Source organism: Diadema antillarum, unplaced genomic scaffold (genome assembly GCF_040938485.1).
Source record: "Diadema antillarum isolate AM-2024a unplaced genomic scaffold, OU_Dant_1.0 seq00000910_RagTag, whole genome shotgun sequence".
Taxonomy (NCBI): Eukaryota; Metazoa; Echinodermata; class Echinoidea; order Diadematoida; family Diadematidae; genus Diadema; species Diadema antillarum.
The window spans coordinates 331,519-349,153 of NW_027271766.1; the positions used below are offsets into that span (position 1 = coordinate 331,519).

Genomic DNA, 17,635 nt, shown 5'->3' on the forward strand with positions numbered 1-17,635 from the left:
ATGGCTGTAAATTCATTTTTGATTGCTCAAATTGAACTGTTATAACAGTGATGAGAAAGTACTTTTGATTTTAGTGATTAATTAATGCAAAAAACTTTTGTCGTGTGAAATGTAATGTTAACACAACAGTAAATAAATGCTAATGATTGTAGGCCTCCATGTACAAGGTATTAGATTATATTTTTCACAGTGTATTAAAACCCAGGGTATGATGTTACACTGGGTTATGGAGTGCAGAATCATTTATGGAAAAAGTTGAATTTCATTGACATTGAGGAGAAGCTTTAATGCTTATGAATACCAAATGTTCTGATGAAACTTGGTGTGAAAAGTGTCAATTTGATGTTACAACTGTGCATGGCACATAAAGCTGTGGATTGCCTCGATGGCAATCAACTTCTGTCTAAACCTGTTCAGAAGACCTATTGTAGAGTACACATACATTTGTAGATCTCTGAGGTTACAGTAGATCTCAAAGTTGCGATGGTAAGTTTACAGTGGTTTTTTAATGTTGCTACATTTTGCTTTCATTTTGATGAGGGACATGCCTTGACTGATCTGTAACACTTCAAAAAAAAAAGAAAAAAAAAACTACAACAGTGGGAATGATGGCTCACTAGCTAAACTTAGAACTACAGACTGAATGTAATGATATCAGGATGAAAACATACTGGTATTTTGTATGTAACACTGCGTGAAAGTGGGCACACAGAACATGAATTTTGTAATACACTATATGCATACTTGGTTACTGGATATTCTATTTTGACTGTCAACTGTTCGCTTTATACTTTTAGCTGTAGGAATTAGACATGGCTGTTTTCTATCAATTACTCGTCATAATGCAGTGCCAGCTTTAAAAAAAAAGAAAAAGAAAAACTATATATCTCATTTCAGGGTGACCAGATTTTGAAAACGAAAATACAGGACACTCCATGTGAGGGAGCAGAGCGAATGAGCAGGGGGAGGGTGTGGGACGGGATGTCTCCCCTCACATGGTAAGAACTTTATAAAGATGGGGCAGGGAATAATTTTCCAACTCAAATTTGATTAGCAATTTCAGCTGATGAACAATATTTCAAATAGTAAGCTGTACACTTCTATGGAACAAAACTGCTCAACACAAAAGTTAGTTTGTGTATCAGTGGTGTGAAAATGCATAGCAAATTGCGATGCGATACCAGGAAAATTCTTCCTTGTGGGGTACTAGAACTTGCATTTTAATGTACTCTTCAAGTACAATTTACTGCTTCATACAGAACGTAGATGTGCAAACTTGAGTGGTACTGTTAGTATTACTTAGGCACACGATATACTATATCAAAAGTGTTAGCGCTGAGTATTTCAAGTACTGCAATATACAGTAGGTGTTGGAAAAAAAACATTCCACACTTATGTACTTTTTTAACTTGAGCTGAGACATCAGGTTGGTGAGTTCCCATTCCACAATCGTATGCGGCCAGCAGCCAGCTAGCCAGCCAACCAGCGTGCACTGGCTGGAGCAGCAGTCCGCTGCCTCCTGATGATAGCACACTATCCTGGGTACCCTGTATATCTTGTTGTAAATACTTCTTCACAATACAAGTACTAGGGTATGTGAGGCAGAGAATATGCACGCTCTTCGATCGCGACATGCACACAGGCTGTATGCACATGTTCGCGTTTACAATTGTACATGTTGTGGGTAGGATCAGGGCGTGCTTGCTGCAGCGGATGTCCTAAAGTGTAATGTACCGAGACTCCGTCATCGTGATGCCATTATTCCTAATCAATCAGAAGTTACCCAATCAATTGTGACTTTGCTGGTTGATTTTAAATCATCTTATAAGAAATAAACAATGAGAAAGGAGTGAAAAACATTGTAGAAAAATAAAGTTAAAAATATATATCCATATATTTTTGACACAATATTCTGAAATATGGGACAGGCAGGTGTCCCGGGAAGGATTGGCTGGGACGCCAGGACAAAGGAGCAAAATATGAGATGATCCTGGGAAATATGGGACATCTGGGCCCCATTTCATAAAAGATGTTAGGATGCCAACTCTTGCTGGAATGGCAACTTCCAATAGCAACAACCAATCAGGAAGCTGGATTCTTGTCGTTACTATGGCGATTGCCATTCTAGCAAGAGTTGCTATCATATCAACTTTTTATGAAATGGGGCCCAGGTCACCCTGATACATTTGTACTGTATGTACACAATATACTGTATGGCAAGTCTCTTGTGTTAATATCGTACAAGTGGAAATTTGCAAGTGATTAATTTTTCCAGGACATTTTTATAGGAAAAAGTTTGTGTGTTTATTTGTGTTTGCCAACTGTTGTTTTCATTTTGATGCTGCATGCTGCATGATATGATCAATACTGATGTATTGTGAAGCATACAAATGTAGACCTTTATTAAAGAACAACAACATGGATCTCTCTTGTAAAGCAATGTTTCACTGTGACTTTATAAATACAGTTGTACCTCCGTGCAAGAGGGAAAGTTCGTAAATTGTGTGCTACAATGTGACTTCAGACTGAATGTAATATCAGGATGAAAACATACATTTTGTATGTACAGTAGCACTAACTGAAAGTGGACAGAGAACATAGATTTATCAATACATTACTGTATACAATATGCATGCTTGATTACCAGATATTCTATTTTAGCTGTCAACTGTTTGCCTCATAACTGCAGAAATTAGACATGGCCGTTTACAGTGTATCTGTACATGTATCTTGATGATGAAGTGCTAGCTCAAATGAAAAATTATATCATAATGTAGTTGATTACTGTACAATATACATGTGCACTTGTTCATTGTACATGCCAATGTAGATGTTGAATACACAGTATGCCATGTCTCTTGTGTGTACATTGTACAAGTGGAAATTTGCGAGTGTTTAATCTTTCCAGGTCATTTTGGTAGGAAAAAGTTTGTGTGTTTATTTATGTTTGCTTAACTGTTCTCTTCTTTTTCATGCTGCATGTTGCTTATGATCAATACTGGTGAAAAATGAAGCATAGACCTACCTGCAATTTGTAAAGAAAAACACAGATCTCTCTTGTAACGCGAAGTTAAACTGTAACTTACAGACATCTTAAGTTGCAAGAGGGTAGTTAGTAAATTGTACACTACAGTGTGACTTGTAAAGCCACACTTTTACAACCGCATGTACAGTACTACACGTTTACATGTGCTCTGTTATGAAAGTGCATCTTCAGGGCTCGACATCAGTGGTGGCCCGATGGCCGGGGCCACCAGGGCCACTAAAAGTTGATACTGGGCCACCAAATTCAAAAAGGCTGTCATTTGGTGGCCTGATCAGAAAATTCAAAAATGAATTTCTATATTTTTCTTTATTTCTGGCCTCTATATTCTTCTTCAGGCCACTAAATTTCAAATGCAAAGACTTTAGTGGCCCAAATGGACCACTAGAGAAAAAAGTTGGCATCAAACTCTATCTTGTGTACATTGATGATTTTTTTCTTTACCAGGCAAAGGTGATGGCCATACACATTTGTAGCACCTTGCAGTGGTAGCATGAACACCTGGCTTACAGTCTGTAGCTGTCTCTTTGCCCCAATCTGTGTATACATTGTATGATGTATAGGCTGTGTCATGTGAAATTCCATTAGATGAAGGTGTGAAAGGTTTTTACAATTTTTTTTTTCATACCCTGTGTCCATTGATAGAACACATCCAGTTTTCATCTCACCTGAGCCCCCAGCTCCAATGGCTACGTGTACAGTTTAGCTTCAGATTTTACCCAGACTTGGCAAGAATAACTCACATGGGTGAGGAATAGAAAGTTGTGTAGATGTTGCCGGTGTGTCCCACGGGAAAAACTGTGTAAATGTCAAACATCATCCTCAGAATCCAGAAGAAGCACAGCCAACCAAGTCTACTGTACAAATGTACATGTATGTACGTAGAAACTCAGAAGTAAAGAATATCTTATTATCGATTATGACAGTGACAGAGGATTGCATGATTGAGCACCTTAAGGGGAGATGATCAGCAAGTTAATGGTGCAGTTGTTAAAAGTAATGTTTTTTATTTCCTCCTTTCACAATACATGATCACATTTTGACCAAACATGGAACTGTTCATGGATTGATTGATTGATTGGCTTTATTGAACACAGTGGAATTTCTTTGTACTGTGGATGTCACAATACACAAAATACATTGCAAGTATATGCAAAGACATGTAATATTCTCATCATTAACCCTTTACATTGTATGTGCCCAGGCACTAACCCATTAGTAACTGAACCGACCGAAACCACCAGTCTGCTTTTAAAAAAAGAAATAGTTTTATGCTTACCATTTTTATTGTTTTCCTATAGAATATATGCATGTAATTACATAATTTGAAAGAGGTCATACATTTGTAGGTCAACAAAAGTACACTGTATGTCAGAATTACTTCTGTGACACACCATTCTCTTGGTAAAGTCTTAATAGGATTTTGAATGAACATCTATGAGACAAAATAAACATTCAGTGAGCTATAATTTTACATAATTAAGAAAGTTGTCGAAATGAGAGTAATATTGCTGTACCCTCTAGGGAACAATAGGCCATTATATAACATTATAGAATCTTCAGTTGCTAAAGGGTTAACTTGCCAAGCTTTTTCATCATTACTCATTACTCCAATAAACTTGACCTACATACAAGTGTAGAATAGGAATTTTTGTAAAGTTAGCAAGCCCACTAAATTTGTAGCAGTGTGTCTCAGTCCAGCAAGATGACCATGATGACCCAATAGAGCTTTCACTGGAGGGGATTACATGTATGTAATCTCTATTCATTGACAGTATAGTTATCCAGACATCTATGATGGTTGGTGAAAAAAGCACTTGTATGCATGCCATTCGGTGAACACAGCACAGTGAGGGAGACGTAAAGTCGTTCAGACGGGACATACAAAAGTTGAATACATGTTCCTCATTGAGATCTTTATAGCACAGCTTCCGACAGTGCTCACATACTTCATTTTGAGCATCATCTTGTCTTTATTCAATAGCATATTAAACTTGGTTTGCATGGTGGGATTGTACCTGGTAAAGACAGCCTGTAAGTTTTCATTTGACCCATGAAGAGGCAGTGACAATTTTATTTATGACATACCCTCAGGGAGCACCAGAGAGAGGTTGCACGAAGGTCAAATTTGTCTTTAACAGTCATGTAAGCATGAGCTCTGAAATTCTGTTATATCATTTCAATACCAAACAGTACAGTAGTGAATGTATCATCTTCTGGTTGCTCATTTCTGTATAGAAAATCAAAACTTTTGGGAGTGAAGTTGGGTGATGTCATAATTTGTCCGCCCTGTTTCATACACTCCATCTGAAATAAGCCATGGATTGACACAACATGGATCTTGTGTGCTGCAAAAGTTGTAGTTTGTACATTGTAGATGCATGTACAGCGTATGATGCAAAGAAGTGGGGGACCCTTTTTCTCAGTTCCTGCAAGCCTTGCAGTGTACATTAAAACTGTAGTTCCTCCATTAGGTAACTTGCCAGAACTTCCAGAATTCACACACAAAGAGAGTTGCGCAAAATCTACTAGGGTTGCAGCTGCTATTGGTCACAAAGCAGCTACATATCTACTCATTAATATGTTCCTGGATGCACTATTTCCTAACATGCTATTTTCAAGTGAAAGAGTTCATCAAGTTTGTTTGCTGTTGTGCTTTTGTTTTTTGTTTTTTATTGTTTTAATTGTACCTTGTAGTTGTACTTGCAAATCTTTATAATGTGCAGTATGTGTTGCTAATCTGAATTTCTATGCAGAATCCAATTTACACTAAGTATAAGTAGTATTTATAATTCTTACCTGGTATATCATATTGACATGAGACAAATTCCATTCTGATGTACAATGAAGAGTGAAAGCATTATTGATATGAAGTCATGCTTAATTTTCACTCTTTCTCATGTATCATGTGCAAGTCAGCTTTTTTTTTCAAATGACTTTTGATCCACTTTTATCTCAAGAGTTGTCTAGATATGTCAAGGTTGGTGATGACATCTGTAAATCAATAAAATAGTTTTACCTTGGTAGTAATCATTTTCTGTTGCAATTTAGAAAAAAAAAAAAACTTTTCTGGATTTGCATGATATGGGAGTTGCACCTCCAGTGGCATCGTTGAATTAATTTGAAAGCTTTGCACCGAGAAACTTTCAATACTGTAAGATGCTGCAACAGCAACAAACACAAATAGATTAGGCCCCTAAACATACAAAGACTGGGATTCATTAAGGATGTGTTAATATTGTATGTGATTCTCTCTGATCAATTTCAAGTACATCGTACCCAGAATTGTACAGTGTCTATTCAGGAGCAAGAACTAATGGAGGTGACTATTTCACTATGAAATGAAACAAAAAGTCATATCAATGAGCAAAGTAGAATTTTGAAGCATTTTTAATTAGCAAACCCAAGATTAAAGTGACTTGGGAAGAGATTGTGCAGTGTCTATTCAGGAGCGAGAACTACATTGTAGTTTAGGTAAATATTTCACTTTGAAATGACACAGAAATAAAAAAAAATGTGAAAAAAGAAGGATTTACAATCATTTAGCCAACCCAAGATCAGAATGACTATGGAGGAGTACAATGTGTACTTGCTTTGAATAAAGCACAGAAGTAATCCATCTTCCAGGTGACAAACTTCAGACTCTTCTGTCAGTTTTAAATCATACATACAGCGGAACAGACTGAGGATGCTTACATTGTGTGAAGAGGGTTGACTGAAGCAAAGATGGTTGTTCACAGTATACAGTGTATGTATACATGTACAATGTATGAAAAAGAGTTGGTACAGTCATGGATGTTTATTGTTTGTGTTTACACTTTCTTTTCTCTGTGCAGCCTTGCCCTTCACCCTGAACGATCCCTGATAGCTACAGGCCAGTTTGGGAAGGACCCCTACATCTGTGTCTGGGACTCTGTTAGTGTTCAGACAGTGTCGATTCTCAAGGATGGACATACGCACGGCATTGGATCGCTCGCCTTCAGCCGGGATGGAGCGGTGAGATGATGGGAAATGTGTTAAGGAATTGTAATCGTGTATTAAGTAATCAAAGAAATGTTTAATGTTGACCTTGTGAAAGTACAATGGACTGGTACAAAGAATGAAGTTTAAAAATGTCAGATAGACTTGATTTTACTTGTGGCCTTCTTCAATACAAGTACGTGTTAATTCTTCCAGAGGACCCTACATGTATATTGTAGACTACCGGCCCATATGAACAATTGTCTGAATTGTTCAAACATGCTGTGCAACAGAGGTGTCTTCGTGGGAATAGTTACATTGTGCTCTCAGTTTGCAGATTTTCTCACCACATTATGTACAATGCACTTTCAAATATTTTAGAAATCGCACCTTTGCTTGCTCATTCATTGTGTTTAAAAAAGATTCCAAACTGGACAGGGTTTGAATGCCTGCAGTTTGCATAGAAGACATTGAAACCTTATAGTGATGTGTACTTGAGGTTACATGTAGCTGTACTGGTTTATATATAATGTGTGTGTGTGTGTGTGTGTCAATACTGATTTTTCAATTCATTGGCATTTCATCTCTGTAGTATTTTGAAAGTGTTTGCATTAAAAAAAAAAAAGATGTGGAACTGCTGAATCAAAAAATACACTTTTTGTTCAAACATCCTCTCTCAGATTTATATTGTCTTTGTTTATTTAGCAATCATTGATTCATAAAGCAGCCAGTCACCCTTTCATCAACAAGTATGAAATGCATTCTCACAGAAAAGTAGTGTACATGAAATACTTTCCATCAGGTGTATTTTTTTTTTTTTCATCTTGTGAACTGAAGGTAAACAAACATGAGGATAAAACTAAAAGTTACTTTGAGATTGTTGTTTTCCCTCAGAAAGAAGTGAGTTGTCTCTGTTTTTTTAGGTTGTAGGATGTGTTTGTTTGTTTTTTATCGCAACAAATGATGGTTACAAGTATGTTAGTATGTAAAGCTAAATAATGCAACTGCTAAGTTAGTATGTGACATTTTAAGAGCCTTGTTCTTCACACATTTCTCTCTTGTTCTTAAACCATCGATTCATGAATTCACTAATTCATTGTAGAAGTGCAGTTTGCAGATCCTGTGTGTAGGATATACACATTATGATGATTTGAGAGGATGTTATGTCAGTGGTGCAAAAGCAGCCATAAATTGCCACAAATTCTTAGTTCACATGAATGTGATTTGAAATAGAAACTTCATTTCATTTTAAACTGGGAACAGTCAAATACACATGAGCTATTAAAAAGTTGGATTTTATATACCCTGGAAGGAACTCCACAAATGATTTGAAGAAAAATGATTAAATATATGAAATATATTTAACAAAGGTACAATTCACACCATATAAATGCTTTTACTTTTTTTTTTCCTCAGTGAATGAAATCAGTTTTGCAAGTGTAAGCAAATCATGAACTACAACTGCACTTTAAAAATGTATTCAGTATCAATATTTGCATTGAATGTTATCTTGCAGAGACTTGTGTCTGTGGGACTGGATCCCAACAATATTATGAATGTATGGGACTGGAAGAAGGGCAAGATACTGGCCACTGTCAAGGGCCATACTGCAAGGGTAAGTCACTTACATGTACCATGGTTTTCCCTGTATATATTTTACTCTTTTGTATTGATCATACAAAACGATTGTTATTTTTGTTTGACCACTATTATAGCACTGCCAGGGTGGTCCACAACTTGAAATTTGAGCATGTTGCAAGCTCAGAATCTGAGAATATTGCAGAAGTTGTATGTACATCACGAGCACGTACTTGTAGTATGCAGTATTTCACAGCTTATCTCTCTTTGTGCCACTTACATTCAATGTTCTCTCTCATGTTTTGCACACAATTATCTAAGTGGTACCAGGAAGTTTGATGTTTCTAATGTTTTTGCACATGTTTTTCACATGTTTGAATACATTTTATTTTGAGCTTGTTGCAAATTCTTGAGGATGTTGCATAGCATGTTGCTGGCTTTTGAGGATATTGCACAAGAATTTGAGCATGTTGCAGCGATATGTTGAAACCCCTCGTGGACCACCCTGATAGCACTGACATTTGTAAATGAATTTTTTTCAGACATGTGACATTAATTATGCATGAAATTACTCCACTTTTGCGCACAAGGGCCTTTCATCAATGCATCTGGAATTCTTCTTGAGACTAATTATAAGAGAAGGAGAGATGGGGGGGGGGATATGGAATACAGTAGCACAGTCTTGTCTTATTCACACAGAGCTACCTCCAACAGTAAAATCTGAGGTATAGAATATCATAAGCCTACTGGTTTGTGTTGCTGTTTCAGACCTCTGAAATATTTTATCTTGAAGTGTCTTGTGTCAAAAGCCCTGTGACGCTGCTTACTCTTTGCATGCCTCTGAAGTTATTTGCATTCGTGTCTTTTATTTTCTTTTGATATGGTATGATTTTGTCCCGAGTGCAGATATTTGATTGCCAGTTCAGCCCGCACAAAGAAGGTGCACTGGTCAGCTGTGGCATGAAACACATCAAGTTCTGGACGCTGTGCGGGAATGCATTGACTGCCAAGAAGGGGATCTTTGGCAAGGTTGGGGAGATCCAAACCATGCTCTGCCTGGGTTTTGGCTCCGCGGACGACATCACGTACACTGGAACGCTCAGCGGCGACATCTATGTATGGAGCGGGGTCAATCTGCAGCGAGTTATTCAGGATGCCCATAGGGTGAGGAAACATGGAGTGTTTCTTTTGTGATTATTTCTTGTAACACTGGAGATTACTGACGACTGTTATTCACATTATTGACGTTCATGCCAAGACATCTTTATCCATCTTTATTGATTCTAATGTCTCCTTAATGATACATTGTATAAGGTGGTATGTAAATATAAAGTGTTGTCATAAAGGTTAGTTCATAGGAAAACTGATTGATAGTGTTTATGATACACATTTCTTGCAGAAAGTGGTATGTAATAAAGTTCAGAATACAGTAAGGATGGTTAATTCCTTACATCACATTTTTCACAGAATGTGCTGGCATAACCAAGTTTGAACTGTTCAGATTGTGTTAAATATGCTTCATATAACTCTTTCAATGCTTATGCACGAGTTAGATAAGTAAGTGTAAAATTGAATGCTGTAATTCTGGATTGCCTGCAGGGGAGCATCTTCACTATGGATGCTGCTGATGAAGGTTTTGCCACTGGGGGAAAAGATGGATGCATATGCTTGTGGGACACGGACTTCCGACACATCACAAAGATTGACTTGCACAAAACCAACCAGGGATACCCAGGTTTGCTCCAATAACATCCTGTTGCTAGTATCTGTTCTCCTACTAGTCGGGGAAAGAAGATAAATGTAGTTACTAGATACGTTAGATGCATTACATACTGGAAGTGAGGTGATGTTGAGCTATAGTCAGTTACAGACTTCATGATCTGAGGTCTTCTGCACATGGTGATTAGCAAGAGCGGTCGTTATTAAAGGGGATAGCTGAACGAGGGAAGACTTTTTTCATCTGGTTTCGCTTTAAAACATATGCCAGTGGGATATCTATGGCATTGCTATCTATGTGAAGAGAAAATGAGAAATAATGGCATTTATGAAATTCTTTAGGGATATAGATTACTCCTGTATTGCCCAATGTCCTCTGTATTGATGATAGCAAAGTATCGCCCACATGCACCCATATGCATGTGCAGTAGGTAGATACTAGCTATGCAATCATGCATGTGTGAGCGGTATTTGCAACTGGGTACACGCAGGGGCCAGTAATGTATTGCTCTATGTTACAACGATGCCATCGAGTGATGCATTGTTGCAGAGCATCAACCCAGCAAAAGATTGCAAAAATTGTGTCCTTATGTGGGGTCAGTAGGAATTTTTAAGATGAAAATAGTTGTGACGTATCCATGCTTATGGGTGATGTATCTGTCAAGAAGCAGAAGGGAAGTCGTTGCCCAGTGGTACCCTTTAATCGTTGGCGTGGGATGAATATTGTCTGAACAAATTTACTGTAGTTGACTTTGTACCGGCAGTGGCTTGAATTGGAGGGTAAACATTATTCCTCGTGTGTATACATGCTCAAAGGAACAAATTGTTTTGCAATCATTAACTCTGCAAAGAGTCATCTTCATGTCCTTTCAAAGCTAAAAGGTGTGGGTGGATTGTACATATCGTAGATCTGTACTTGACCGCTTCTGTTTGTTTTAAAATAGATAGTTCTCATTTATGAATCTGTGCATGATACATGATTTCACTTTATGTGTGCAGTGCGTGTATCTGCAAACAACACCACAATATTCTTGTGTTATGACAGAGATATGATATATTCTCATATGGGATTCTTTACCTGTTCTTATCTAGTGTTAGAATTGCAGGTAAATGAAGAAAAAGCACTCGAAGGACCTGTTTATCTGGTGATTAAAAACCAAGTGTCGTACAAAGTTGTTGAGTTCATAACAATTGTGGATTTTATGATAGATATTCTGCCCTTTTTATGGTTTACGAATATGAGGAAAATCAAAATCTACTGTACATCTGTCGTGTAACCATTTTATCTTTTTCTCTTATTGCACTGGGTTTTATCATGCTGATGTCCATGAAATTATTGTTGCTTTCTCAGGTCTTTCAATTAGGAGTGTGAATTGGCGTGCAGAACACATCCTGGTTGGTACGCAGGACAGTGAAATCCTGGAGCTATTCATTCGGGAGAGGGATAGGCCCAAGGTTCTGGTCCAGGGCCATGCAGAAGGCGAGCTCTGGTCACTCGCTGTCCACCCCAAGAAACCAATGTTTGCTACCGGCAGTGATGATCAGAGTGTCAGGTAGGTCATGGAGCTAACCACTCCTCAGACCTTGAAATAGTGAGCTATGAATCTGGCCATTCAGCAAGTTCGTCAGTCATTCATGGTAAAAGGTATATGTTTGCAGCTTTTGCTCACTTAATATTTATATTTCGCTTTACACCACTTTGAACAAAATGAATTCACATCAACATAGAAATTTAGTAGGGAACACATTTCATTCTTAATTTTTAACCTGAGATTTGTGTGCTACCATTATATAAAAGTCTTTTAACTTTGTGAATTCTCAAAAAACATGAGTGCGTAAGAATGCATGTGTGTGTGTGCAGTGACATGTGTTGAAGTCTGTGTGAGTTTAAAAATTGAGTAGAGTTATATTATGAGTAATCATAATAACAGCAATGGAGAAATTTTCATGTGCAACATATCCGCTCATGGGTGCTCAAGGTGTTCACCATCAGTGTTCATAAGAAATACACAATCTGCCAGTATATTACGTACAGCTGCAACATGGTTGAGCAGTGTGATGAGTTTGCTTGTGGAAATCATCCTGCAGGATATGGAGCAGTGAGGACAAATTGCTGCTTGCAAAGACAGAGATGGAGCAGAACGTTCGCTCAGTGGCTTTCAACCATGATGGCAGTCATCTGGCCGCCGGCATGTCGGACGGATCCTTCACAGTACTCAAAACAAAGTAAACCTCATCTCTGTTTCTCTCTTCAGTACTTTCATTAGAGGGACATATCTAACTAGTTTGTCAGCTTGTGTCATACCCTGGCTCGGAACAGACACATAAAGCATAATGTCAAAGTTGACAAGGAAGTAGATAAGTGATGACAAATTGTTATTGTAATTGAAATTCTGATTCTTAGCTGCAACCTTAGGGTAAATTGACACCATTTATATGACATTGAAAAAGATTCTAGCTGTGTGATTGGTTGACTGCTCATCACTTGACATGAGGTTAAATGCACCATTGCATGCTGTCGCTGTTGAGCGAGTCATTTTTTTGTTGACCAGTTGTGGATATTGCACTGACAGCACCCATTTACATTTACTCTAATGATAGGCTCATAGTCAACACATAGTTTTGCACAATATGTGCATTATTTTTATAATTGTTTTGCTGTATGTACATTTTGTTATGCTCACATGATATCACATTGATTTCATTTTCTTTCTTTTTTTTATGAGATTTGGAAAATAAACTTGAAACTTGAAACAATAGCACTGCTCTGACATCACGATATACATACTTCTGCTAAGTGCACCAAATCAGTTTAATACTAACGCATAGTCAATCACTTATTTACTCTCGCCAATTTCAACTAATTGCTCTTGCATGATTGCCACAATTCAGTTGTATAACCATTCACCTTTTTATGAAGAATGGTTGGCATTTCTTGTATTATATTTGAAAATCATGGTTGTCCACATTCATTTATGTCCATGGTGTTGTGTAAAAAGAACAGTGTATGGTCTTTACTTGTACAATGGAACAAATTTTCACAATTGGTAAAAGGCGAGGCACTCTTCAGTGGGTGGAAAGATGAGGCGCTCTTTTAAACGAAGCTTTTTCTCCTTACACAGGGCACCTAATTTTTCACTGAATGTAAAATCTTGTACCGTCACACATGTGACCACTCACTATTTGTAAACTATCGCATACTGATGATAGATATGAATGATGTGATGTCCTTTGCTGTTGCAGAGATCTTTCAGAAATCATTCACATCAAAGACCGAAAAGAAGTGCTGCACGAGATGAAGTATTCACCCGACGGTCACTTCTTGGCCGTTGGCTCCAACGACAACTTTGTCGACATCTACGCAGTGGAGCAGCACTACAAGAAGGTCGGACAGTGCTCGGGCAGCAGCAGCTTCATCACACACCTGGACTGGTCTCAGGATAGCCAGTACCTGCAGACCAACAGCGGTGCAGCCGAGAGACTTATGTACAAGATGCCAGGTGGGACACAGCATTGATTGGGATCCCAGAGACTTTGTGCACTTCGTGAATCTTGTCTCATGAATTGCTAGAAGATAAGATTTTTGAAGTCCACTTCTAGGCTTGAACACTTGATTTGTAAGAGTCATAAAAGTCACAAATTACCAAGTACGTCTATTGTTTTGATGTAATCCCTCTGAAGGTTTTGTGAGTATACCAAAGTCACATTTCATGCTTCATGTGCATCTGTTATTGTCTGGGTGGTCTATACCATTCATTAGTTTTTGTCACCTCTTCTTGATTGCCTTCCATGTACAGCTGGAAAACATGTTACGAATCGTGATGAAATCAAAAAGATACATTGGGCCACCTGGACGAGTGTTCTCGGACATGAAGCGAATGGGATCTGGCCCAAGTACTCTGACACAAACGACATCAATGCAGTGGATGCCAACTTTGCTGGAGAGGTGATGGTGACCGGGGATGACTCTGGCTTAGTGAAGCTCTTCAGGTTTCCTACACTGAAAAGGGGTAAAAATTGTTGTTATTATCATTATTTTTTTTGGTTAAACAATGATAGTATTTCTTCGTCATATTTAGAACGAGTTATGAATATTGGCAGTGTTCTTGTTTCCTTACCAGCTGATGTCGTTTTGCTCTCTGCAACAGTTTCCAATGTGCCTGTTTCTAACCACCTCTCCTAATTATCACTGCTGCTCACTAAAATTCATAAATGGAAAACACATTTCCCATTTGCCTGCAGAACTGCAAATTTTAGCTCTAAAATGTACACATATATGCTGTAATTTAGAGAGCACTCTGTGCATCATGGGAAGAGTGTATCACACAGTAATTGTTTTGTGTTATATTGTATTGTATTTGCATAAGTGAAATCATGCTGTAACGACACAATTTCAGTTCGGTATCAGCAAAAAATGCAAAATATTACCCAAAAAATTCACTGGAAGTACTGCAGTTTCAGAGCTTACCTCATCATGGTTGCTACATAATTTTTGTGATCAGTTATGGATAATAAACAAGGTGGGCCATAGCAATATGCACCGATCTTCTATGCTAGAGTGAATCACATTCACCCATTGGAAAATGTGACTGCTAGAGCACAATCGATCGTCACATCACATTCTTCCTAACCACTACTGAATGGAGAGGGTTCGTCAGGATTAAAATTTGTATGCATATGATTGAAATTCTTTTACACTTTTGAATCTCAAAATACTCCCCCAAAGATCATTATCCCAGCAAATGGCATCAGTCAGACAAGTTTCTTGTTATATCTTTTCGATGTATTGCAAGCAAATTCCAAATGGTGGATGATGAATTTTTAGCCCTTCTGAAAACTGTGTTTAGCTTCAAGTTGTGCTACGAACAACTTCAACCAACCTTAATAGGGATAAGTGCCAAATGACCTTTGGTGGAAATCATGTCACTGGCTCTAAAAGCAGGGATATTGGTAATACCAAAAGTTGAGGAAGAAGTAACTACAGTTAAACAAATGTTCAAAAGGTCAGGCATCTCACAAAAGATTGCTTATATATGCTCTCCATCCATTACCTCCCATGTTGTATTCCAGGGGCAAAGTTCAGGAAGTATGTTGGACATTCTGCACATGTGACCAATGTGCGATTCACCCAGGACAAGCGCTATGTTGTGTCAGTTGGAGGAGGCGACCATGCCGTCTTCCTCTGGAGATTCAACCCAGAGGGAGTTGGTGCTGAGGATGACTCCGTCACTGGTCATGATTCAGGTATGACATACACTGCACTAGAAGAATTCTTCAAGTACGATAGAGTCCTGCTTATAGAAGTAATACACTTGAATTGAGAACTACACTCGAACTACCTAGAAAGTCATGCTTATGTGAGTGGAGTTGAACAAGTTTTATTGAGGTTAGCTACATTATGCTCAGCCAAGAGAATGGATTTCCTTGAAATAATAGACAGGCAGAAAATAAACCAAATGTTTTGTAAGGTTTTGTCTGTTAAAGAGAGATCCTCCTGCCCTCCATGGAGAACTCAAAAAAAAAAAAAAAAAAAGAAGAAGGAAAAATCCAATTATAATGGTCCTTTTGGTGGACATATCGCAAAACTTGCACCCTATTGCATAAAAAGATACAATCAAACACAAGTCAGAAAATCAAACATGAGTTAAGTGTTGGCCAATCAGTATTAAGTATTCAGAGACTCGTGTTTGATTTTCAGCCTTATGTTTAATCTCAACTTTTATGTAACAGTACTCTGAATTTTTCTAATAAGGGAAGAACTGACTAAAGCTGTATTCATCTGTAACCTGCTGCCTTTGATGCTCATTGAAAATGGTATGTTTACATCACAAACACATGCCAATACATTCTGCAGGTTACCTGGACTCCAATAGTGAAGAAAGCGATTCAGACATGTCTGACGTCGGCGACTTGGACTCTGACATTGAGAAGGAGAAGGAGATCGATTACGATAGGACCGTGTACAAGGAGGACCTGGGCCAACTCAAGAGGCAGAACAAGACCAAGAATTCTACGGGGGAGAAGAGGCTGAATGGTCCAAGTGAGGGAATCAAACTAGAGTTTGTTCACGGGTGAGTGATTATCTTCCATTTCTATGTTGACTCAGGAAGACAGGGTCAACATGCTAGTTTTAATGTGACTCTTGTTTCATCCTCTACTGTCACTAATCGGATCATGTCTGTTCACTGTATTGTGCAAGTCTTGAAATAGTATATGAAAAGGACTAACATATAGAAGTCACAACATCTTCAAGAGCCACCCCCCCCCCCCGAAAAAAGAAAAACACCTGATTATTTTCATAAGGATCATGACTTTCAGTGGATATTTTCTTCACACCGTTGGTGTCAGAATCCTATATATTATGATGACATTTCCTGTGTATTTGTGTGTGTATGATTTTGATTGTGAATTTTAGGAAAATCCCAAACTTCACAGCCATTGAAACATCTATCTTAACAATAGTTATATCAGGACAGTACATAAACAGTAAGGCTTACTTTATAGGGAACAATGCAGATCTTAAAGTCAAAGTTATCAGAACACCACATCACAATGCCCCTCCCCGGCCATAGTGAGAAAGCTTTCTGTGAGCATTTTGATGATGATGGTGATGGTTTTACTTACCTCATGCTGTTGTTGTGACTTCCTACATGGTTGCATGTGGATTGCACTTCTGTGTGCAACCTGTACCTTTGATCACTTGATAACATAGTAGCTTGTTGTACTAGCATCACCCACATCATGCGTATTCAGAGCAAGATGTCACTTTCTCTACTATGTTCAGGTACCGTGGCTACGACTGTCGCAACAATTTGTTCTACACCCAGACTGGGGAGGTCGTCTTTCACGTGGCAGCTGCTGGAATTGTCTACAACAGGGACACCCACTCACAGCGTTTCTTCCTCGGCCATACTGACGACATCCTGTGTCTATGTATTCATCCACTGAAGGACTATGTCGCCACAGGCCAGGTGAGTGAATGGCCTGACGAGCAGGATGTTAATATCATGTATGCACTTGAGGATGTAACAGGACAACCCCCCCTGCTAAATACTGGTTAGTGAGAGGGTTGGAGTAAAGATTAGGGTAATGGTTAGGGTTAGGGTTAGAATTTTGGTGAGGGTCAGGGGAAGGGTCTGGGGTAATTGTCCAGGGGGTAATTGTCTTAGAACCCTTTAGGAAACTACCCAAATCTCTATTGCAAGCTGTCTCTTTGATCAGAGAGATTGTATGTGGGGAAAAGCTTAGAATGACTGCAAGAGCAAGCATAGGAAGTGGAAAAACTGCAAAATGAGTATTAACTTTGTTTAAAAAAATACTAATTTCAGACCTCATATA

At 38.3% G+C, this 17,635-nt stretch overlaps 1 protein-coding gene across 1 annotated transcript in view; it reads left to right on the forward strand.

Moving 5' to 3' along the window:
• Positions 1-17,635, forward strand: part of LOC139741204 (echinoderm microtubule-associated protein-like 6) — a 39,358-nt gene that overhangs the window by 1,943 nt on the left and 19,780 nt on the right. Inside the window, exons 2-12 of the mRNA XM_071651793.1 lie at positions 6,880-7,039; positions 8,520-8,618; positions 9,488-9,745; positions 10,181-10,316; positions 11,649-11,850; positions 12,386-12,523; positions 13,541-13,797; positions 14,095-14,307; positions 15,368-15,541; positions 16,152-16,368; positions 17,082-17,268. Coding sequence (XP_071507894.1) covers positions 6,880-7,039; positions 8,520-8,618; positions 9,488-9,745; positions 10,181-10,316; positions 11,649-11,850; positions 12,386-12,523; positions 13,541-13,797; positions 14,095-14,307; positions 15,368-15,541; positions 16,152-16,368; positions 17,082-17,268 — 2,041 coding nt within the window. The remainder of the gene's footprint in view (positions 1-6,879; positions 7,040-8,519; positions 8,619-9,487; positions 9,746-10,180; positions 10,317-11,648; positions 11,851-12,385; positions 12,524-13,540; positions 13,798-14,094; positions 14,308-15,367; positions 15,542-16,151; positions 16,369-17,081; positions 17,269-17,635) is intronic.